This window comes from Prionailurus viverrinus, chromosome B3 (genome assembly GCF_022837055.1).
Source record: "Prionailurus viverrinus isolate Anna chromosome B3, UM_Priviv_1.0, whole genome shotgun sequence".
NCBI lineage: Eukaryota > Metazoa > Chordata > Mammalia > Carnivora > Felidae > Prionailurus > Prionailurus viverrinus.
The window spans coordinates 6,813,928-6,838,178 of record NC_062566.1 but is presented as its reverse complement, the minus strand read 5'-3'; the positions used below and the strand labels follow the sequence as shown (position 1 = coordinate 6,838,178).

The following is a 24,251-nucleotide window of genomic DNA, read 5'->3' as shown; positions in this document are numbered from 1 at the left end:
AAGGATTTCACTCATAGGTGGTGCAGTGGGTGAACAGTGCCCACCCGCTAAATATATGTCTGGTCCCTAACCCTCAGAACCTGTGATGTGGCTTTATTTGTAAAGAGCATCTTTGCAGATAATGAAATTAAGGATCTTGAGATGGTCCTGGATTACCTGGCCCTAAATCCAGTGATAAGTGTCTGTACGAGAGGCAGGCTAGGGAAATACACAGACACAGAGAAGAAGACCATGTGACATGGAGGCAGGGATTGGAGTGATGAGGCCACAGGGTGAGAAAGGGCTGGAACCTTCACCTGCCCCACCCTCCCAGCATCTGGAAGGGACAAAGAAGGATCTCCCCAGGGCCTGCAGAGGGAGCATTTGGAACTCTAGCCCCAGAGCTCGGAGAGAATATATTCCCATTGTTTGAAGCCCCCAAGTGGGTGGGAACTGGTTACTGTCACAGCTGTTCTCACTGACTGATCCAAGGGCAAGTGAGGAAGGCCTGCAGCTGGTCCACCCAGGGGGCCCCAGGAGGGGCACTGGTGAGGGTGGCAGATTGGGGGCAGCAGAAGTCCGTTCCTTCAGATGGCTTCTCAGCTGCCATCTGGGTCTCAGGCCTCTCCAGCCCCGACACCCTCTCATGTCCCCACACAAAACCTTGAGAGCTACGGGGTGGGGGCATTTCCATTTTGACAATGAGCCTACCTGGAAGGGGCCCCCCTCTCTGCTCTGTGTGGTGACACTTTGGGTAGCTGGGCCCCCTGTTCTCCCTCCCCATGGCGGAAGGCCTGGGAAGGTTGGCCACCAGAGTTGAGGCTTTCCCTGTCTGGTCCAGGCGACTGTGCCCACCTCACCACCCGTATCCCCTACCTCCTACTTAGAGCTCCAGAGGCACTGAGCGCGAATAGCGGAAGTCAGCCTGTGTGCAAGCGGGACGCAGCTTGGCATGCCTGGCAAACCCCTAATTACCGCTCAAAACACTTTGCTCCTTTCTCTGCTATCCCTCTCAGCTCCCTTACAAAATGAAGTGTGCTCTCTTCTCAGCACGATCTCTGTATTTCCACCTATTGATGAGAAGCAACACCATCTGTGTACGTCACGTGGCCCCGTCCTGTCTGACATTTGTGTCTCCCTGCTAGCATGTCTGATTCACGTTAGCACCCTGGGCCCCCAGCACGATGCTGGGGTTATACTGACCACCCTCTGCTGGGTCAGTCATGGCTACGTCAGAGTCACGCGGTCCAAGTGCTGGACAAGAGCTGCTCTCTCTGGCTAAGCAGCCTTCTCCCTTGGCAAACAGGTGTTGCGTCACTCTGGGTCATGCACAGAAAGGGGGCCACGGGTGCCAGACTGGCCCAAGCAGGAGACATATCCTGCCAGAGAAGGACTCCTGCCTGTGGTCTCTAGCCCCCAGGCTCCTGCTGCTGCTGGCCCAAGAGCCTCACTCCTTCCAGACCCAGGACCCTAGCTGGGTGCTTCTGCCCCCTCTCAGGCCCTGGTCGCTGCAAACACGTGCTGGCCGGCTCGGCTTGTCTCGGGTTTTTATTTCCAATTGATCGCTTACAGATGACACCTGCCTCGGCGGGAGGTAAACATTTTATTTCTATCCTGACTTCTTTAGATGATGGAGAGTGGCAATTTGCTGGCTTGTGCTGAAGAAGGCCAGGTCTGTCTCTTGTCCTATTGGTAATTACCACTACCTGATCCTTAGAGACAGCGTCTGGTTGTGCCTCCACTTGGCCGAGGCGGGCTGGATGTTGTGCTTAATGCTTTCATTACTTCTGTCAACAACAGCTGGCGACGAGGAACCATTTATTACAACTTCAGCTCTGGATGGGGGGGGGAGAAAAAGGAAGAGGGTAGACATGATGTGTTAGCATGCCGATGACAAGTCTAATAGTTTTGTTTTTGCACGGGCTTGGATGTAAACTTCGGGAGAGCAAAATTGAGGTTATTACCTGAGAAGAGAAGGAAGTCTATTTATCCTCTGGAATGCCCGAGCTCTCTCCCTTAGGTATAAGCTCCTTACGCTTTGGAGACAGGGAGGGGGTATTAAAACTATCTTCCTCCCCACCCTCCTCCCCACCGTCTCCTCCCAGGGAGATCTAGCTGTCACTGTCAGAACGGTAATACGTCTTCTCTCGAGTTACTTTTGTGAAACTCCGCAGTTGCATTAGCAGCTGGGTGTTATACGATGGTCTGCAAACTTAATAAAGAGAAAACAAAAGCTCATGCCAGGGGAATGAGATGCAGCCTGCGGCTTCCCTCACCTCCTCCTTATCACTGCCTCGTTTGTACTCTCCGATGCCACCTCACACATCCGCCTTGTTCCAGAGTTATCGGTGTTGGGTCTGTCTCTCCCACTAGGCTGTGAGCAGGGGAGCTCCCTCATTCATTTCTTTATTCCCCAATGGTCTAACATAGCAGGTGCTCAATAAATAACCATTTGTTGAATTTGAGTTTGAATTTCACTCTGGGGGGAGCCTGGATGTGTGAAGGAGCTGGTTGGCCCTGCCTGCCTCGGGGCAAATCACAATTCTGGCTGCGCACGGTCTTTCCGCCTGACGCTGGAACGCCAGGCATTTCGGACCCACTTGAATTCTGAGGGTTGCAATCTATGCTAGTAGGTTTCTAAGAAACTAGGTTACAATTACATCTCTAAAGGCAGTGTGGTAGCCAGCCTGCCTCTGTCGGATATGTACAAATGCAGAATTTCCTTTGCTGTGGATTCTCCCACTTAAATGGATTCTCCCACTTAGAATAAGTGGGTTTGTGATGCCAAATTTTGGAGCTCTAAAAAATTCAAACCAGGGGTGCCTGGGTGGCTCAGTCGGTTAGGCGTCCGACTCTTGATTTTAGTTCACGTCATGATCTCACGGTTGTGGGATTGAGCCTCATGTTGGGCTCCATGCTGACAGCCCAGACTCTGCCTGGGATTCTCTCTCTTCCTCTCTATCTGCCCCTCACCTGCTCTCTCTCTCTCTCTCTCTCCTTCCCTCCTTCTCTTTCTGCCCTGCCTCACTTGCACTTGTGCTCGTGCACGCTGTCTCTCAAAATAAATAAATTAAAAAAAAATTCAAACCAAACATCTATGTCCTCAGCGTCTATCTCAGAGCACTTAAGTTAAAAAAAGCTGCAGGCCTTTTAAGGAGGTATACAGTCAATGCTCTATTTTTCTTTTTGTAGGTAGAGAAGTTGGGGGTGCAAATTTTCTCTGCACGTTCTCCCCACACACCTCCATTTCTCTATATTCCTGACTCCTCTGGATGATACAGCTGGCCCTGGATTCAAACATATGTAACTTTTGCAGAGGACTAGAAAAGGAAACCAAAGACCCGACCCTTGGAAATTTTGCTGTTTTCATGAAAGGGAGCAGAAGGCGTAGTGAAAAGATTTCACAGGCTGTGTGACTGTGGGTAAACCACTTTACCTCTCTGAGCTTCAGTTTGCCCACTTATAGAAAGAAGGTGTGGAAGAGGAAGATATCCACTTCTAAGGTTCTGGAATTCAGTGAGGACCGTGGTGTCACCTGCACTTGTCACTGACTGCACTCTCATGAGGTTCCAGCAGGAGCTGCTTGTGGCTGTCAACCTTTGCTACAGCCTACTTCTGCACAGGGCACAGGCAGGAGCAGTGACACTTGGGACCACAGCTTCAGCTGTCACACCCGAAGAGCCCAAGCTTTACTGCAGCTTATATCAGATGGTATCTATGATAGAAACACTTGACTACTTGTGATGGGGAGTTGTCTTCTTAAGAGGCTAGCTGATGTTCTCGTCAGTAACAGGTGACTAGAACCTGGCATCTGTGGCCTAAAGTGGACTCAGTCTAAGGTGAAGCTCCTCAGAAGCTGGGGCACATTGGGTGACCCCAGGCTATCTCAGGCAAGAGGGATCTGCAGAGGGATCTGTCATGGCTGCTTGCCCTGGGGATTTGCTTGGAACACTCCAGAAGGAGTTTCCAGGCTTCTCTGGGACACAGTGTGGTGGAGGCAATAAAGGGAAGGAGATAAACACTGGCGTGGCTGGGGGTAATGTTCTGTTTCTGTCTCCACTTCCAAGTGAAACTTCAGAGGGGACATCATCTACCACCACCGGCCATGGTCTTCCTGGACTAAACCTGGCTCTGTGGCTATTGAGCTGGGGAACTTGGTCAAGTCACCTCGGGTCTCTCGCCTCTGCCTTCTTCTCTATAACATCGAGGGGATGGATTAGGTGACCCCAGGAGCCACTTCAGCTCACTGGTTTACATGCCGTATGTTGCACCAACACACCTGGATTGGTGGGTTGTTCTAATTGAGTGAGGAAACTGAGGCTCAGACGGGAGAGATCATTTGCCCACAGCCCCAGCTAACAAGCATGGGGACTGAATCCAGGTCTGCTTGGCTCCCAAGACTTTTCTTCCCGCTTCTCACGCTATTTCAAGAAAGGTTCTTCCACCCTGAAGTTACCATGGGGCACGGGGTTCCCCCTCGGGGGGCAAGATCTTTTTTCTCCAATAGGGGACATCTTTCCACAGTAGAAGAGAGAGGAACTTAGGGTCGCATGGCCTCCTTTTTTATTTCTGCGTTTTACCAGGCACAGTATAAGCTTCATCTGTAGCTCCCAGGTGGTTAAGGGGTCATTAGATATCCAGAAGCAATGACATCAGGGAGAGAGGGTCAGTTTCCTGAATCATGTGGGGTCGGGGAGGGACACAACTGATAGGTCTAATAGGGTCAGGAGACCTAAAAAAATTTACGGAAGAGCAAATAACAGACCCTGCTCTAAATAATTTAGGTCTCTCATTCCAAGACTGACCACCAGGAAGTAAAGCAAGACCTTCATTTTCAGTAGTGGTTGTCTATGTTAAGTAACTTGGCATTCCTTTCTCCCTTCTACCGTTCCTTTAGCTGGAGCTCCTAAGACTGTAAGTCAGAGCTATGGAGCAGTTGTCATTAATGGAGAATGAGGACTCAGAGGCATGGTCCAACCATAGCCAGTGGCAAGTGTGAGTCTGTTGGCTTACAAAACATGTGCTCACGCCTCCATACCCAGCTGCCCCTGGCCAGGGATCATCACAGGAGAAAATGCTTTTTTGAGAGTTTAGATTGTGCATTCAATAATCAAGGTTAACATTACTGAGTGGGCTCCCGAAAAATTTTAAGAGATCTTTGTGAAGCTCCCGAATGTTTTATTTTCTGTCTTAATCTCTTGGACAAGCCACCTACCACAATGAAATGGAGTGAAAGTCCGGATTCTCTTCAGAGCCTCCACCGTTCAGCAAAAATGCCAAGTTTCTGAATAAGCACATTGACGGCTCAAGTGCTCCAAAGAGTGTGGGCTCTTTTCCAGAAAGCAGCGCTTACCCATCTCGGTTTTCCACCTCTGAAGCCTCTAGACCTTGGGCCATTTCATGGGCTCTTCTATCGACAGCTCCTCCCCAAAAGTGATTAGGGAAATGCAAAGCCAAAGTGAAACAAAACAGATCTATTCGCTAAGGAAGAAGGGCACCATCCAGCAAAGAGGAGAAGCAGATTAATAGCTGCCTTACAGCAAAAACAAATGAACACAAAATCTAATTTACAAACCTATTAGATTTGCTATGTAAGCTGTTCACAGCTGATCTGATTGTACCTCTGCCTCCAGAATCCCTGCAAGACAAAGGAAATGCATTATTTATAAACCCAGCTCTTCTTTGTAAAGCCCTCTTCAATCACCAGGAGATCCTGCAGCCCGCCTGGAGAACTACAGAGGGAGAAGGAGATCTTACTTTGGCTTCTCCAGAATGGGTAACATCCTGGCCCAGCTACAAACCCAAGCATTTTTCAGGGAATGAGGCCTCCCAGATCCTCCCTGCCTCCCACTTGAACACTGTTTGAATCCGCACAAAGATTTCCACTTGAGACTCTCATTTGACTCTTGAGACAAACTCCTCTGAGATTAATCTCCAGTAGTTAATCCCACAGGACAGGTACACCTCAGCATGTGCTCTAACATGACTCGTCATGACTCAGCACGTGCTCTAGTATGACTCAGTATCTGTTCTAGCACGACTCATCCTGACTCAGCATCTTTCTAGCATGACTCATCATGACTCAGCATGTGCTCTAGTATGACTCAGCATGGCTTGGCATTCACGCTAGCATGATTCAGCCTCTGCCCCTAGTCTTCTCTTGCTCTCACTCACATGTGTTAGGATGTTGTCCATCACATTCTTTCCAAAACTGAGACACCAGAAGTTCAACAGAGGCAGCAGTGATCGACTCAGTCATTGCCTCCAACCGAATGTAATAATGATTTGCTTTTTGCTGGCAGAAAAAATACTAAGTGGTGTCACTTTGTGGGGGGAGCAGGAGCTGGGGGGAATAATGGAGTCCTTTGCTTCTTCTGGCATATCAAGTTTTGGAATAGAAGCTTTCTAAGGCCCTTTCTAGCCCCATGATCCCTTCAGTTCTGGAAAATTCCATTCTCAGGGGACTCTCAGGCCATGAAGTTTCACCCCGCTTTGCGATCATAAAGGGCCAGGGAACAGATGAATCCATCCATCCCCGGTACCTAGTCCACTTTGCGCTCTGTGTGTGTTTTTAAAAAGTTGTGAGATGAGTTATTTTTATTAAATTAAACAATTTTTCCCCACTGATCTATATAGGCTATGTGGTTTGAAGAGCTATTTCTTCATACTTTTCTCATTTTTTTAAAATTCCATCTAGCTTTTTGGTCAGGGTGTTGGTACAATCCAAAGAAATGATTAAATTACTAGCAAAGCTCTGTGTTTCGAGGGATCCTATGATTTAATGAGAACTCTTCAGGGGATGTTAATGCCTATCTCTATGCTGGCTTTACATCTGAATTTTTCTGTCTACTTTCTTTAGGGTTAGCATATCTGTAGGTATAAGTCTGTGTGTGTGTGTGTGTGTGTGTGTGTGTGTCTGTGTGTGTGTCTGTGTGTCTGTGAAAACATACCTGGCTTTTCCTGATGGACTGAAATGTCTTTTTAGCATTACTTGGTAATGGCAATGTCCTCCTACTTCTCAGCCAGCCAGACAAGAGGAAGTGTGCTATGTCCTACCCAGAGCCTCCTCCCAGCTCTTCCCTCGGGTCTCAGATTTCATTCATCACTTCCTGTCTGGTTCTTGATTACATGGAATATCATTTGTTCTTCACATTTTAAATCAATGTCTCATATTTCCTTTTTATTCCTCCTGGTTTCTCCCTGGGATGACAGATCTTTGGTCCTTGTAACTCAGGGCTCTGGCCCTGTAACTATAGCTACTCAGGTCAAACCCCAAGGGCTTTCCTGGGTGTACTGCTGTCCACATGTCACTGACCTTTCACACCCCCACCCTGACCCCCGTCCTCAAAATCAGTACTCCTTGTGGGGAGAGGAGACCTGCATGGCCAGATATTAAGTCAAATGCAGTAATTCAAACTGTGGTAATAGCTCGACTAGTGAAATGTTAATGGAACAAAAAAGATCATCCAAAAAGGCTACATATAAGAATTGATTTACGACTTTAAAAAATCATGATCAATGAGAAATTCAATAAATGGTTCAGAGTAGTTGGTTAACAACCAGGAGGTGAGGTGGAGGGAAGTCAGTTGAGTGTTGCTCTATTCTACACCGTGAAATAAATTTCAGGTGATTTAACTAGTGTTTCCTAAACTTCAGCCATTCTCATACCCCTATCACCAGTTTGCTGGATTTTGTTTATCACTCACACCATTATGTACTTAAGTTTTAAAATGGACTCATCTTTAAAAACTCCTTATCCTAAGCAATGCCATCTGTGAAAATACAGGTTTGATATGATGGTTATATATCTATTTGACAACACAAAATCATTAACACAAAAGTATTTGTCAACGGAATTCCTAGAAGCATCTTACATTATCCCCAAGAATACTTATAGCACCCTCTGGGAAAGACTGAATTGAATAGTTACATATTTAAGGAGGGTATCCCATAAGAAATTGGTAAGAAAAAGGAAGAGGATATTTATCATATACTTGTTGAGGTATGAAGAGTGTATATGAAGGACTTTTTACATTCAGAAGGGTAAGAAGAAATCATGAGAGGAAATACAAGACAGATTTGACTTCATAAAAATGTAAAACTCTGCTTGTACAAAAAACAGTCCTCAACAAACTCCATGCACAGTGTCTTTCATGAAATGGAAGCAGGCACCAGGTGAGAGAGCACTGTCTGTATGAACCCTCTGGTTTAATGTGACCCGAGTTTAGAGAGGACCATATGCCAGACAACAGCTGCCCCTGGTCTTTCTCTTCACCTGCCTCCAGGCCAGGTGCTGAGTGGCACCCAGATTTGCCAACGTGGCACCACACCTCCATGCACTCTTTCTACCAAGTCTTCCTCTACCTCAGGTCTTCCTAGCTTTAGCACTGTTGACATTTGGTTGGGGTATTTCTTTGTTGGCGGGTTCTGGGGTAGGGTGTTTAGCAGCATCCTGGCCTCCATCACTTTCGGCAAGTAGCAGGCCTCCCGCCCTACCCCTTAAGCTGTGACAACCCCAAATGTCTCTGGACATCACCAAATGTCCCCTGGGGCCGTGGGGCCAAATTGTCTCCATTTCAGGATCTCTGCTCTAACTCCTGTTTTCTGCCTGGTGCCCCTGGGAAGATGAATCCCCCACCAGCCAGCCCATCCACATCACCTTCCCATGCTAACCCCCAAGCCAATGCCTGCGCCTTCCTTCTGAACCATCTCCATTTTCATTTCTCCACCATCTTTTCCTTCTCCCAGAGCATTCAATTCTCTTATAGCATTTGTCACCTTAGTTCCGTATTTAATTATATCATGGACTCACAGATGGGAGGCTTTAAAAAAAAAATCTCATTTGTATCATCTAAACTCCTCTTCTTAGAGTTGAAATCAGGGACTAGAGATTTGGTCCTGGTTGCAGCTTTCTTGGCTGCTCACCACACTAGAATGTAAGCCCCTGGAGGGCATGCATTAACCACATCTTTTATTTTCTGTATTCTGATGCTTTGATGTCTGAGGTCTTGTGGATTCTGGAGGGACTGCCCCTCCCAGGGTTAGCCAATTCCTAGGGACAGTAAACAACTCACCTGGGAGTGCAAACCAACCAATCTGGAGCCCACACCCCTGCCACCTCCCTTACTGGAGTCTCATACTCTGGGCTACTATTCCCCTGCCCTAATTACCCCAGAGCTAGGTGTCAGATTCTAAGGACAGTCCTTATGTCCCAGAGCTTGCTGAAATTATTCAAATTAGCCAACCCTCAGCCTGCTTGCCCTGCCTCACTCTTCCTTCTGGTGAGAATGACAGTAAAGGCTCTTGTCCACAGTTTTCCCCATCTTCCTGCCTCCTGAGTGACCTGGCACTCATCCATGTGGCCCTGCATGGTGCACCATGTCCTCTCCTCTTGGGGTCTAGGAGTATAACCAGTATCTTTTTAATGGCAGTTGTCCCCTGATCTGTTGGCCTGACCATATCTAAATAATAATAAAACCTATATTAAAACGGGGGGATCCTGCCTTGTTCACCTTCACAGCCTTACCCAACTGGGGCTCAGTGAATCAAATCTGACTTCAAGATTTAGTGGGACTTTTCTTTCAAAGTCTTGTCTTCAGTGTGCACACTGTGTTCCTGCATATTATTTCCATCTGTACCAGACATAGTTTTGCCTCTCACATGTCCATAGAATGGGGCGGACAGACATTCAAAGAAACAGACTGCAGATTTTTGGCTCAACAAGAATCACATGAATTAAGAAGGGATTTTTTTTTTCCTCATTAGGTTTTGCCTTCAATGTTATTAAAATAAGCTTACATTCCTTATGCTAGGGGAATGCTGATATCTGCTTGGGTGAGTGACATAAGAAGGTGATCAAGTGGGAAAGGTTTGCTAAAGATAATTCACAGTGTGCTTAAGTCATAGAAACAAAGGCGCTTAGATCATGCAAAGGAGAAAATATATGGGAAAGCACTCCGCACACATAAAGAACCCTATAAAACAAGGTATAATACTAGTAATAACCACTGTTCATTTGACCCTGCTAAATATTCTCAGCCACAGCGACAATAGAGATTGACTGCTTTAAAGCTCTACATTTTAGCACAGTGATCTCCCTTCCACCACTGACCTAATACTTGCTCTGAGTACAGTGTATGTGGTCAACTAAGACAATACATCAAAATGGCATATTAAAAAAATACATCATGCACAGTTAGCTCTGTTTTTAGTGAAAAGCAATTAGCAAACCTGAAAACTGCATTTCTGTGTTGCCTCTTCACCCAAGCCCAGTTGTTTCTGGGTAAGGTAACACCCAGCATGTTGGGGTCTTGTAGCTGTGTGAGAATCTCCTGTGTTCTCTGTTTTTCACTGGAGAGTCAGGCTCAGTAAACAAACTGTCAGCTTTAATTAAGAGTCTAGACCCAACTTAAGCAATTGACTAGTCTTGAGAATAAAAGATTAAACTAAAGCATAATTCATGAATTTGCAGATGGTTCTTCCTTCAGAGTTTTGGGAGGATATTAAATGTGTTGTTGTTGTTGTTTTTTAATTTTTCCTTAAAACCACTTGGGGTTCCTACTTGTTGACATCCAAGGGACACACTATAAGTATATGGCTCCACAGACACATGGTTGGGAGGACAGTCATGAAAGGGATGAATCATTTGGGATCAATCACAGGGACCGAGCTAGGGCTTCCCTACAGAGTTCAAGAGCAGGTTTCTTAAAAAAAATATTTTTATTGTGCTAAAATGTGCTCCCATAAAACTCCCATTTTAACCCTTTTAAAGTGTACAATTCAGTGGCCTTAGTATATTCACAAAATCCTGTAGCCATCAGCACTATTTTTCTCCTCACACAGAAACAGGTTTTTGTTTGTTTTTTTATCACCTCAAACAGAAACTCTGTACCCATTAAACAATATCTCCCCAATCCCTCCTCCTCCCAGCCCTTGGCAACCTCTATTCTACTTCCTTTTTTTTCCCCAAACATTCTTTTAATGTTTATTTATTTTTGAGAGAGAGAGAGAGAGAGAGAGAGAGAGAGAGAGAGAGAAACAGAGTGCAAGCAGGGGAGGAACAGAGACAGAGGTGGACACAGAATCCGAAGCAGGCTTCAGGCTCTGAACTGTCAGCACAGAGCCCGACATGGGGCTCGAACTCACAAACTGTGAGATCATGACCTGAGCTGAAGTTAGTCGCTTAACCGACTGAGCCACCCAGGCGCCCCTCTACTTCCTATCTTTGTGAATTTGTCCATTCTAGATATTTTATTTAAAAAAAAATTTTTTTTTCAACGTTTTTTATTTATTTTTGGGACAGAGAGAGACAGAGCATGAACGGGGGAGGGGCAGAGAGAGAGGGAGACACAGAATCGGAAACAGGCTCCAGGCTCTGAGCCATCAGCCCAGAGCCCGACGCGGGGCTCGAACTCACGGACCGCGAGATCGTGACCTGGCTGAAGTCGGACGCTTAACCGACTGCGCCACCCAGGCGCCCCCATTCTAGATATTTTATATGCATGGAATCATATAATATTTGTCCTTTGTATCTGGCTTCTTTCAATTAGTATAATGTTTTCAGATTCCTCCATGTAGTTGCATGTATCAGAAGCCTGGCTTTTGATGTGGCAGTTGTAAGGAGGCAGAATGTTATCGAGACCAGAGAAGAAAAGACTCCTCCAAAGCGTTCATGTCTTGATCCTTGAGCACCTGTGATTAGAACAGGAGCAGAGGTTCTACAGGTTGACCAGTGTTTGAATGGCTCGGGGGCTCTCTTGCCCAGGAGCTTCCTGAGTTTGTTGCCAGAAAATTAAGCTTTGCTGTCCATCTCCTCCTCCATGGAGCTCGTTGTACTTGACCAAGTGCTCAGATGGGCAAGGGACCCGGCCTTGTTGATCCAGTGCAGATCATCACTATGAGTCTGGCAATAAAAGTATCTTCAGTTGCCCTAGCACAGTGGGAAACATGGCACCCCATCCTTTGGGCTAAGCCAATTTGCATTCCTGAAGATTCTCTGTCACTGGTCTCTGATTCACTCTAAGCAGAAGGTAGTTGCAGGCCTTCTTGTCCATAGGCTTAGTAATCCGTTTTGGGTTGGTTGCTGTGAGACCATCCCCTACAACCTGTATACTACCTGCAAGCTTTCTGGTCATCTTGGTCTAAGGCATCTTCAGTAGACACCACTGGGTAGTCCTTGATGAAGTGCTTGCACCCAGTCACCAGCTAGTCAGGAGTGAGGCAATGGCTGGGGTCATCAAGAAACCTGAAGTTCAAGGTCATACTTTCCAAACTCTAAGAACTAGAGGCTATTGCATTCACATCATTCACTACCATGTAAATGTAGCCCCCTTTTTCTTTCTTTCTTTCTTTCTTTCTTTCTTTCTTTCTTTCTTTCTTTCTTTCTCTTTCTCCCTCTCTCTCCCTTCTCTCCCTCTCTCTCTCTCTCTCTCTCTCTCTCCCTCCCTCTCTCCCCCTCTCTCTCCCCTCCCCCCCTCCCCTCCCCTCCCCTCCCCTTCTCTTCCCTCCCCTCCCCTTCCCTTCCCTTCCCTTTCTTTCCCTTCATAATGTGGGGCCTGAATTCACAACCCTGAGATCAAGAGTCAGATGCTTAACTGCTTGGACCACCCAGGTGCCCCAATGGAGCCAGCCTTTCTAGTCACATTTCATTGCAGCTCCAAGGTTCTATATTCTCCAGGATATGAGTCAGCGAACTTTTCCTTTGAAGGGTCAGACAGCAAATATTTTAGGCTTTGTGGTCCAAGAGGGAAAATTGAAGAACTTAAACAAGAGAAAAAAACAAATGTCCACATATTTCTCATTGATGAAATAGAAAAAGTAATTGAGTACTTTTTTTTTTTTTTTTTGGTATAGGTCTGTCAATGAGAAGAATATAGTTCTTTTTGGGGGAGATTAGAATTTGCCTAATTGAGGTTCAGAGTTAATAGTCTTCCTGTATCATTCCTCCACAAAACCTTCCGTTCCCTTGCTTCTCCACCACACTGTTATCTTCCCTCCCATGAACCCACTGGAACATGAGACTCGAATCTCTCAGACGTCTACTCTACCTACCCTTACTCTGTATGGGGATGCGGGTTGAGAACACAGGCTCTGGGATGACTCCCTGGGTCTGACTTCTAGCTGGACTAATGGTTAGTGATGCGACCTTTGACTATTATTTAACCTATCTAGAAGCTTCCGTTGGGTTCCCTGTCTACAAAATGAGTAACACTACCTACTTCATGGGGTTTCTGTAAAGATTGCATGTGCTAATGAATGCAAGGCTTTAGAACACTGCAGGACATATTATAAAGCACTCGATATTAGTGTTAGACTTCCTTTGATTTTTTTTACCCTGGCTTTTAAAAAATGTCCAAATATTCTTGGCTTGAGGGCCACGTGATAACAGGTAGTTGGCTGGATTATGGCCTGTGAGCCACACTTTGCTGACCTCTGCTATAGGAAGTCAAGAGCAAAATGCCCCTCATCCTGCACATGGGAGGTGTCTTTGCCATATTTGTTTTTGATGATGCCCTTCTGATTGGGCACAGCTCCAACCAGGAGGACTATGTCCTCCTGCACTGCCAGCTCTTCCCCACCGTGACAACTACCGTGGATCACATAGAAAGCAGGAACTGACCAGTCACTTCTGGATTGCCAGCCAGGACTGCGTGTCACTGTAAAGGTCACAGCAGCTCTGACTTTATAGGCAGCAGGGGACGCTTTGGGTATGGTATTTCCATCAAATTTAGACTTATTTTCCATGCCACCCATGTCTGTCACCAGTTTGTCCCTTCCCTCTGGTTCCATGAACTCAGCTTCTTGCTCATCAGGTAAGCCTAAAGTTTTACTGATGTGCCCAACAGTCTCTGAGACACCTTTTCCTGTACAGCAAGTCTTACTGTACAGAAGCTCTTGAACCTCACAGATACTGAAACACCCTGGGCACAGAGCTCTGAAGACACCTGTGTGGGGGTCCACCTTGATCGTGGTGTTGCCATGGCGATTGAGATATCTGCTGTAGATGCCAGGGAGGAGGGTTATGTCAGCAAGCTCGCAGGTGTCGCCCTTACACCCCTGTGGGTGTCTCTCTTATGCCCCTGTACTCTTCCTGTTGGCTACTCAGCTCCCTTCTCTGCTGTCCTCCCTTTACATATTAGCTTATTATTAAATTATTAAATTTTATCCATTTGCTTTGATTTCGGCAAACTTTTGCTTGTTACTCAGCGTCTGTCGGTGTACAAAAAGCAACCAGCTCACGGCTCTTCCCTTTGCTCAACTTCAGAAAACATCTGTGTGAACTTAGGGCTTTGATTATGTGCCAGCCAATTTCCCTCATCTTTATATAAAGGTGCGGTGAGGCATCTGCACATCAAAATTCAAGTAAACAAGTCACTCGGACGCCAAACATTTTGTACCATGTTTATTCCTGATCCTTTCTCATCGTCAGACTGTCCCTTGTAATGGGGTGGGGGAGAGGGGGGCCATATGACTTATCATCCAAACCAGATCCCTTTCAGAGTACACTGAGGCACCGATTACCAATCCATGTGGGACTCATCGATGGTCCAATCCACACCCATGCTATAAAGGCGATGGACTTTATAATAGAAAGACTTCTAAGAGAATGCTTCATTCCAAAATCCTGAGCACTCAAAAACCCAGAAACCAAAGCAGCTGTAAGTCAGAGAGGAGACATATTTATTGTGTTGCTTGAGCTGGAAATAGTAAAGCTGTTGGCAGAGAAGACTTCTGTAAGTTGTTCATGGCTATGGAGGCTTTTCTGAGTCCCCCGGACTCCTGTCCCCATTCTGAAGACCCCACTTTACAGCGAGCCAGTGCACTTGTCCTACTCAGTGTCCTGGTTGTATCTGCACCCAAGTGTTCCCTACCACTTGCAGTGTCGCCTAGCATGTGGCTTTGCCAGAACGCGGCCAAGCATAGGACAAGGTCCTGCTCATCTCCATATTGCGAGGGGTGGGTGTGTTTCTCCTGCACATCAAACGTGCTCTGGAGAGTGCTGCTGAATGAATAGATGAGACAGAAAAGCTAAAAGTGTCCCTCTGCTGTAGAGAAGAGGATTCAGCCTCCCAGAAGCATGGCTTGGGGAAGAAGAAGGGAAATCCCAGCGTCACCTCCAATACTACTGCCCACCTACCCGTGTTCTCCCAGGGGTGCTACAGTCCCAGGGCCTTTGCACTGGCTGTGCCCTCTCCCTAGAACACTCTTTTTACAGATATCTCCATGGCTCTCTCCCTGCTAGTTCAAACCTTGGCTCATATGTCACCTTCTCAGAGAGACCTCTCCATCCATCCCATAAAATAGCATCTGCTCTGCTCTTCCCACCCCCCTCTCCCATTTTGGCCCTTCTCACTCCTATCTCCTTTTGTCTTCTTATCACCATGTTTGTGTATTAAGCGCCCTGTCTGCTTCTGCCCCTGGAATGTAAGCTTTGTGATGGAAGTGTTGTGTCTGTCTCGTTGACTGCTGCGCCCCCAGTGTTGGGCACAGCGCCAGGACGTCATCAGGGCCCAATGAATATTTGTAAATAGAAGGAGCCTGCCCCCTCCCTTCCTTTGTTAAAACAGAGAAGCTGGCTGATCTCTTATCCAAACCCAGTGCTTCCACCTGGGCTCTGAATTGCATTGCTTCCTGCCTTTTGAGACTCTTGTTCTACTATTTCTTTTCCCTTCCTTATAGTCAACAGCCTCCTTTCAGCTCTGTAATACTTCTGATATTTATCTTATCCATTCTATATAAGACGACACCCAGGCACAGAGAAGTTGAAATACTTTTTTTAGGGTAGCACAGGGACAAAGTAGGGACACCAGGATTTGATCCCAGTAGACTGGCTCAGGAGCCCAGCTCCTGAGTTACTGGCTCATACCCACTAGCATTTAGATACTTATATTTGCTTTTCTGAAATGAACACTCCAACCTTAATTTGACATTTCCCCTCACTTCTTTCTCTGTGTCTTGCCAGCACTTTGCAAACTTCTTAATGCACTGTCTATACTAACCATCTGTGTTCCTCATTCCATCCCCTCCTGGCATCATTCCCATCTGGTCTACGTCCTCATCACACCATCAGAAGAGCTCTTGTGTGAGTATCTTGCAATGGACGTTACTCATTCCCCGTCTTATTTGAACCCCGTCATTGTGTGATGCCAGTGGCCGCGTCCTCCTTCCTGGAGAGGTAAAGAGGTAAAGTCAGGGCTTCCTGGGTCTGGCCATGGGACAGACCTTCTCCCTCTGGAGGAAATATGCTACTAGATAATGACATGATGAATGATCCCCAATGAAGAGATGGGTTAGAGTCCTCAGGGCATCGTTAAGATTCCTTCTGGCTGAGAAAATCCATTATTATATTAAATCATCTCCTCTGAACACTTTAAGGTTACACTTTACAGTGACATAAAATCCCTCCTTGATTCTCACTGTTCCCCTGACAGGACGCCCCCAATTAAAAGTCTTGATTTTTCTCTATATTCAAACTCAGCAAGGTTTGGTCCAGCAGTATTTTCTATGGTTTTTCTCACAAAATATGAGTTATGTAAAATTTTCAAACACACAGTATAGCAGAATATGTGGGTTTTTTTTTCCCAAATGAAAAAGTCTCTTTTCCCACCAAAATTTACTTCCTAAGAGTGATGCTTTCTCCAATCCAGGTGACAATCCCTGTCCCAGGTGGACACGTTAATAAAACATATTCCTGGGGCGCCTAGGTGGCTCAGTTGGTTAAGTGTCTGACTCTTGGTTTGGGCTCAGGTCCTGATCTCATGGTTCATGGGTTTGCGCCCTGTGGTGGACTCAGCGCTGACAGGGTAGATCCTGCTTGGGATTCTCTCTCCCTGTCTCTTTCTGCCCCTCTCCTGCTCACGCTGTCTCTCTCAAAATAAATAAATAAACTTAAAAAAAAAAAACATATTCCTGGGACGGGGATGTAGATTCCAAGAGATCAGTGCAAAATATTAGTAACCTCATCTGCCTGAGCCCACCATGTGCCAGGCTGGGTGCAAGAGACATATTAATTTCCATGTTTTGGTTTTAAAAATAAGATCCACTGGGCCCCAAAAGATTTGGCCCAGTGGAAACACTGACAGAGCAGGCATTGGGATCTCCTGTGACCACAGAAGCCAGTCCCTGACCCCCACCCTCCACCAGCTGCAAGTAAGGATTTAATATATTGTCACGGGGGCTCCAGGGGGTTAAGGGGAAGCAAAGGTTAGCTCAACAAGTAGTCTTGAGGCAGCTGGTGGGCTAACTGGGGAAATACGCAAGTTGGATTCTTTACCCACACCGCCCCAGTAAAGACAAAACATGATCCAGCCGTTGGAAGCTACAGTTAGGAATGGTTTTATATGAAAATTCATTCGATCCTACTGTCTGAGTCCGTTTGGGCTGCTGGAACAACACCAGAGACTGGGTGGCTTATAAACAGAAATTTATTGCTCACTGTCCTGGAGGTTGGAAGATTGAGATCAGGGAGCCAGCACAGTTAGGTGAGGCCCCCTCTTTGTTCTAGCCTCGCGTGGTGGGGAAAGCGAGGGTGCTCCATGGGGTTTACAGGGAGGGCACTCATCCCATCCTGGGGGCCCCACCCTTGTGACCTGATCCCCTCCCACAGGCGCCACTTCCTAACAGCATCACATTGAGGGTTAGGATTGTGACCTGTGAATTTGGGGGAGGACACACGCACTCAGACGGTAGTGCCTCCTCCCCTGGCCAGTTACTTAGCATCCATCATCGGCAGTCCCTGGGCCACCTGCTGCAGACGCAGTGTTAAACTTGGCCGTCATGTTTCCCTTTCGCATTGTGTTGGAAATATACTCCTGCAAAACCTGAGGCAAGAGGTTGGCAGCTCTGAAGACTTCTCATTTCATTCATGTGGCCTGCTGTGGATAAATCCGTGCTCTTTAAAGAGAAGCAGAATGCCCGTCCACCGTGCCGTGCTTTGCTCTTGAACCCACCTCGCCAGCACTTGAAAGGCCTCTACCTTAAGCCGGCCTTTCTTCCCCGTCTTTTGTTCACTTCTTGATAGAGCCACATTCAGAAACAGCATCCCCATTAATGCCAGCTGTGGCCTTTTCCCGAGGAAACCCCCCCCGAGGGCACCAGTGTTACAGAGGACTTTGAAGTCATGTTTTTCTCTGGGTGTCAGATGTGTCCCCACCCTGCCTGCCCAGCGGTCAACAGCAGGGAGTGTTTGTGTCATACAGAAGGAGGACAGCCACAGGGCACCTGGGTGGCTCAGTTGGTTAAGCGTCCAACTCTTGGTTTTGGCTCGGGTCGTGATCTCGTGGCTTCATGAGTTCGAGCCCTGTGTCGGGCTGTGCACTGACAGCATGGAGCCTGCTTGGGATTCTCTCTCCCCCTGTCTCTATGCCCCTCCTCCACTTGCACGCTCTGTCTCTCTCAAAATAAATAAATAAAATTAAAAAAAAAAAAAAAGAAGGAGGCCAGCCAGGACCGTCAGTTAGGGGACTAGGGGTTCTGGCTCCTGATGGTTCTACCTTCGCAGCTCTAGACCTCCGTAGGTCTTGATGCCCTTCTTGATAAAGTGGGGTCTTTTTGTGGGACTGCAGTGACATGTACTGGACACACAGGAGAAGCAGCCATGCCTCACGTTGGCTGGAGTTGGGGCGGGGGATATGCCACAGTCCTCTCCACTCCCCATTGTATTACACTGAGCTGCCTCACTTACGTATGTGTCCCACCTGACTCTGAAGTTTGAGATCCCTGGACCGACTCTTTGTTACTCAGGTAGCAACGTGCACGTCATCTTCTCCATTAACTCCCCTGATGCAGAAGCCCATCTTATGCCAGGCAGAGTAACCCTGCTGGACCTGATGATGTGCAGGGAGTGGCTGGGAGGTACTAATTTCTTGCTCCTCAGGGACAACTGACAAGATGCTTATTGACCAAGTCAACCATAGACAGAAGAGGAACACCCAGGACCCTAGCCCTTTGCCCCCTGCAATGTGTAGAAGACGAAGCTGCTGGAAAGGAATATCTGGGAGCCTTGTTCTTCCTACAATACAGTGCAAGGCTGCTCCCTGAGGCTCACTGATTGAATCGCCAACTGATAGAACAGTAAGAGGAAGCCAGCCCACGCTCCGGAAGGATACTTAACCCCACTGTCTTCAGGGGACAGTCGTGGCCTCCATCGCCAACCCCGCCCTGTGTTCTGCAGGAGTCTGGGGCTCTGGGGAGGGATTGTGGTGGGGTTCTGCTCCTTTGGTCCTCTCTGTGAGCCCACTCTTTTTTTTTTTTTTAACGTTTATTTATTTTTGAGACAGAGAGAGACAGAGCATGAATGGGGGAGGGTCAGAGAGAGGGAGACACAGAATCTGAAACAGGCTCCAGGCTCTGAGCTGTCAGCACAGAGCCCCACGCGGGGCTTGAACTCACAAACCACGAGATCATGACCTGAGCCGAAGTCGGATGCTTAACCAACTGAGCCACCCAGGCGCCCCTGTGAGCCCACTCTTGATTGCCTTAGAGGAAAGCCCAGAGATGGTGCTCAGGGTGGAAAACACAACCTCCAGCCATGCTGAGTTAGGGCATGGAAAAATGAGTCCACTCAACAAAGATCACTGAAGCTTGTAGCAGGTGGGGGTGGGGGAGGGATAGGCGTAGGGAGGATGGTGGCAACAGAGGGTGTGTCAGGTCGATCTAGAAACAGGTGTCTGCATGGGGGCTTAAGAAGAACTTTGTGTGGGTGGACAGAGCCCAGAGGAGGGACCACGCAGAGTTACTACTGCTGGGCACCTAGCATGCAGCACTCACCGGCCACGCCCTCGCTGAGGATTTTCTCCTTCCATCTCTATCACAACCCTGTGAGCTGGACATTTTTAGTATTCCCGTTCAGTTAGAGACGGTAAGCAGTGAATCCAAGGATTTATGGCAAGGAGGGGCTGGAGGCAGGATCTGAACCCGGCTTTGTCTGACAGATTGTCTCCAAATCAGGAACGTGGTGTAAAGGGCTGGGGTGAGGGGGCAGGTAAAGCCTGGCAGAGCCTGAGTGGAGTCCAAACTGGGGCTTAGTGTGACTGGAACAAACCCAGAAGAGAATCCAGAGAGCAGGGCCAGGCAGTCGTTGTACCTGGGACACCACACCTGACTCCAGACAGATGCCCCAAAAATGTCACCGGGCAGAGTGGAGAGGAGGAAGCATGAAGCCAAGTCCTATAACGGGTGTGCGCGCAGGGGTCTGGGACTGTCCATCCGACTGGATTCCTACCCTTTCATTCTAGAAGGCTTTGGCCCTCATGCATGGAATGTTTCTAGCAGCTTTTCAGGGAGTTCAGGCTGCGCCTGGTGTCTGTTGTGAATATGCACAAATGAGAGGTGCATCGCTGCACTAGAAACTAGCCCCTCCTTTGCTTTTCCTCTTGCCCAGAGCCTCAGTCCAGACTCCCAGAGGGGGAGATTGGGGCCTGGGAGCATGACAGTCACAGGCCTGTCTGCCTCCAGCGTCTGGGCTGGTGGCTGTGCATGGCGCTCTGGGAACAGTGGTTCAAGGTACAATCTTGGGCTTTGTACTGGGGCTGCTTGAGAGCACTACCCTCTCCCCACTTCTCCTGCCACCAAATTCCCATGGAATATGCCAGGGAAGAAGCTAGGGTGAAGTGGAGGGGGAGGGGCTAGTCTGCCCCTCCCTGGAGTTGAGAATAATCCACAGGCAAAGAGAATTCCTCTCCATGTGACCAGAGTGGACTGACAAGTGGATGGGGAATGTAACCCTTTTCATGCTCTGGTAAAACACCCCGGCAAGTGAAGGGTTTTGTATGGCATGTTTGGAATGGGGAGGAGTGGGGACAGGGCACCTACCACCGCCTGGCATTTTTTTTTTTTTTTTTTTGACAGAAAGGCGTCTTTGATCCAATGCTGTCAAAAAATGAATAGCAAAAGAACACAGGCTTTAGGGTGATTCCCTAGCTCCGCCTTCACAAGCAGAGTATTTAAAACTGAGCCTCCTCACTCCTTCAAGGGAGTAAACTCTGAAGAGTCACTGAGATGGTGCATACATACAAACAGCTTGGCAGATGCTTTGTTTTATTTTATTATTCTCGTTAAAACTTTTCAGAGAGGAGAGGTTGGTCACGGCTGAATTCCTCTGCCTTCCTGTCATTTTGTGCCAATGAGCACGCACTTACTGAGCACCTACTATGTGACAGGCTCCTGAGCTGGGCCCTGGGGGCACAGTGGGGATAGACAGGGAGCTCCCCGTTTGAAGGTGCTTAGCATCTCCATTTGGAGACGGGAATTGCACACATACACACCCAAGGAAAGCAAATGCCCCAGCAAAGGAAGAGTGGCCCTGAGAACAAAACAGGGGGAGTGGTGAGCCTGTGGACTGGGGTGCGACTCGGCAGTGGTCGGGGAAGAGCTATTGAAGGAGCCGCATTTTGTCAGAATCCTAGAATCTGATGAGGAGCCAGCCTTGCCAAGGACTGTGGGAAGAGCCCCAGGCAGAGGGGTCAGCTGAGGCCAGAGCATGCAGGCAAGAAGCTCCTGATGGGTCAGTGGCTCCCGAATCTTCCCTCCTTTAATTTTTTTTAAATATTTATTTTTGAGAGAGAGAGAGAGAGAGAGAGAGAGAGAGAGAGAGAGAGAGAGGCAGAGTGTGAGTGGGGGAGGGGCAGAGAGAGAGGGAGACACAGACTCTGAAGCAGGCTCCAGGCTCTGAGCCATCAGCACAGAGCCCGACGTGGGGCTCGAACTCGCGAACCGTGAAATCATGACCTGAGCCGAAGTCGGACGCTTAACCGACTGAGCCGCCCAGGCGCCCCTTCTCTCCTTTAAAATTCATGTTTCTGGACCCTCCCCACTGCAGAATATGGTCTCTGAACCTTCATTCCCACCCACCCCCTCCTCCTCCCCACCTCTGATACTGGGCCTGTTTTCACCTCAACATTGTGGCTTTATCGTAGAACCTCCCGTTCCTCCTTCCGCTCCTGGTTTCTCTGCCTTATTTTTACAAATGCATTCTTCCCTTTGTAAAATAGTGTCCTCCTGCCTGGTCTCCCCGCCCCTGACCTGCTTCTCCTTCCTTCTCAAACCTCTGGCGCGGCCAGACTGTGATCACTGCTCCTTTGATCAGGGACCTCGTTTTGTTTTGTTTTGAATATAATTTATTGTCAAATTGGCTGACATACAGTGCGTACAGTGTGCTGTTGGTTTTGGGGGTAGATTTCCGTGATTCGAACTCTCCTTCCAACTCATCATTGTCTCACAGGTCACCAGGAGCCTGACGACAGCCGAGACACTCATTCCTGTGGTCCTCCTGCCAGGAGCACTCACCTCTCTTGCTCACTGCCTTTCCTTTGGTTCCTGTCATCTTTCTGGCCATCCTTCTCCATGGCCTTTGCTGTCTTGGCCTCTCCTTCCCACCCTCTAAATGAGGGCAATGGCCAAGGCTTAATCCTAGGGTCTCTGCTACTTTAGGGATTTCATCTCCACTCGTGGCTTTCAGTCAATGTCTCCCTACAAATGGCTTCCAATTTCCATCTCCATCTTCCATGACCTCCCTCCTGAATATAATTCTCTCATGGATTGGTCCCCTGTTGCTCACCATCTCGGTGACCACAGACAGTCTCTCACCATCTCAGAGCCTTTGTGGCCATACTTGAAACATAAAGGAGAATGGACCACCTGGCCTTTTGTCCCTGTGCTCCAGTAATTGGTGATTCAGTTATTTTTAAATGTCTTCATTCCCACATAGATAAACTCCATCTTGTTAAAACCATGATGTTTAAGACCAAGCCATTGTCCCGGCCACCACTGATGGTCCCCAAAGTGCTGTCACTTCTTCTCTGTACCAAGATGCCCTAACTCTGTCTTCCTTTCCATTGACATGACCACACCCCACACCCTCCAAGCTGCTCCTGTAGATGACCTGACTGGTCTCCCCAGCCTGTCCCCTTCTGAGCAACTCACATATTCTCTGCACACTCCTGTTCAAAACCTTTCAGGGGTCCCCACTGTCCATAGCATCTTGTCTTCAGTTTTGTGGATCCCTTTGAGAATCCTTTAAAATACATGTATCCTTTGCCCAGAAAAAAGCCTACAATTTCAGGAGGTTCACAGATCTCCTGAGACCCATCACGGACTATTTAGAGGTCTTTGGACCCCAGCTTAAGCTGAAGTGACTCCCCAAAGAACCAAGTGTGAGTTCCTCAGCACAGACAGCTTGGCTCTGAGCCCTCTGACATGGCATATTTCCCTCCACCTCCAGGCACCCAGAGCCTTCACTCCAGCCAAGCCCCTTGCTGTCACTCATACCTTCTTTGCCTTGGGCCATTTTCCCCATCTGGATCACCACCTTCATTTTTTTTTTTTTTTCAGCTAAGTCCTTGGACCCTTCCAGTAAGTCCCACCCTGATCCTGTCTCCTCTAGAAAATGTCTACCTTGTCCCCAGCCCTTGGTGGGGACTCCCTCTTTGGAACTCCTATAGTACGAATCATCAGTACCGTTAGCATAATAATGCCACTTTCATTTTTATTACAAGGCAGGGCTCACGGCTGAGGACAGGCTCTGCCGTTGCACACCCGAGAGGTTGGTTGGTGACGATGAATCTTCCTGAAAACCAAAGGAAGAAGGCTTTCCAAATCCGCCAACCTAGCTATGTTCGATAATAGCTTTTTCGTATTTTATTACACACACTCAGGCGCTTTTCTGAAACATGGAATATTGAGCATAATTTATCTGGAACGCCAATCCTGCCGTAATAGAATGAGTCTCCAAGTGGTGCTGGAAGGTGGGAAACAACAATGCTACTGCACCTCTCTTGCAAGTTTATCAAGGCGCTTCGTTGACATGTGAAAGTGTCTACTGTAATGCCTGGCATGTGGCAGGTGCTCCGTGTGTTAGCTTGCCCGCTCTGACAGTGGCCTTTTTATTCTATTTAATGTAGAGCAGATGGTGGGTGAAAATAGACCAGCACCTACTACTGCCCCGCTCTAAAATTTCAGGGCAAGGAATTCAGAGGCATAGCAAAAGGATTTGCTATTTCCAGGGAGTCTGGACTCCATCCAGCAGGGAAGCTCATCCAGGGAGGCACCCAGTTGTGATGTGTGAGTTCACCGAATGTTCATTGTACAGATGGGGAAACTGAGGCCCAGAAAGCTTAGGGCCTGCCGTTAAGGTAACGGTCCGGTGGTGGCGAATCCACAACCAAAGCCCTGTCTCCAAATTGTTGCTCACTCCAGACACGCCTGTCATCAACCCCTAAGGATTCTCTGCCCCGTCACACCACAAACGCCTTGAGTCCTTTCTCTGTACTGGGTTC

General features: G+C 47.9%; 2 protein-coding genes across 3 annotated transcripts in view; one reads left to right on the top strand and one right to left on the bottom strand.

Moving 5' to 3' along the window:
• The window catches only part of ST8SIA2 (ST8 alpha-N-acetyl-neuraminide alpha-2,8-sialyltransferase 2), a 63,126-nt gene that overhangs the window by 24,702 nt on the left and 14,173 nt on the right, over positions 1 to 24,251 (bottom strand). Inside the window, exons 1-3 of one of the 2 annotated variants that reach the window (XM_047863499.1) lie at positions 5,737 to 5,819; positions 5,555 to 5,617; positions 1,686 to 1,814 (exon numbers count right to left, since the gene is read on the bottom strand). In XM_047863499.1, the coding sequence (XP_047719455.1) occupies positions 1,686 to 1,814; positions 5,555 to 5,617; positions 5,737 to 5,762 (218 nt within the window). In that variant the 5' untranslated portion in view covers positions 5,763 to 5,819. Of the gene's footprint in view, positions 1 to 1,685; positions 1,815 to 5,554; positions 5,618 to 5,736; positions 5,820 to 24,251 lie in introns of those variants that run through there. The other variant, XM_047863498.1, reaches the window with a different exon arrangement.
• FAM174B (family with sequence similarity 174 member B) overlaps positions 1 to 24,251 on the top strand; it is a 243,143-nt gene that overhangs the window by 207,670 nt on the left and 11,222 nt on the right. The window lies entirely within an intron of this gene.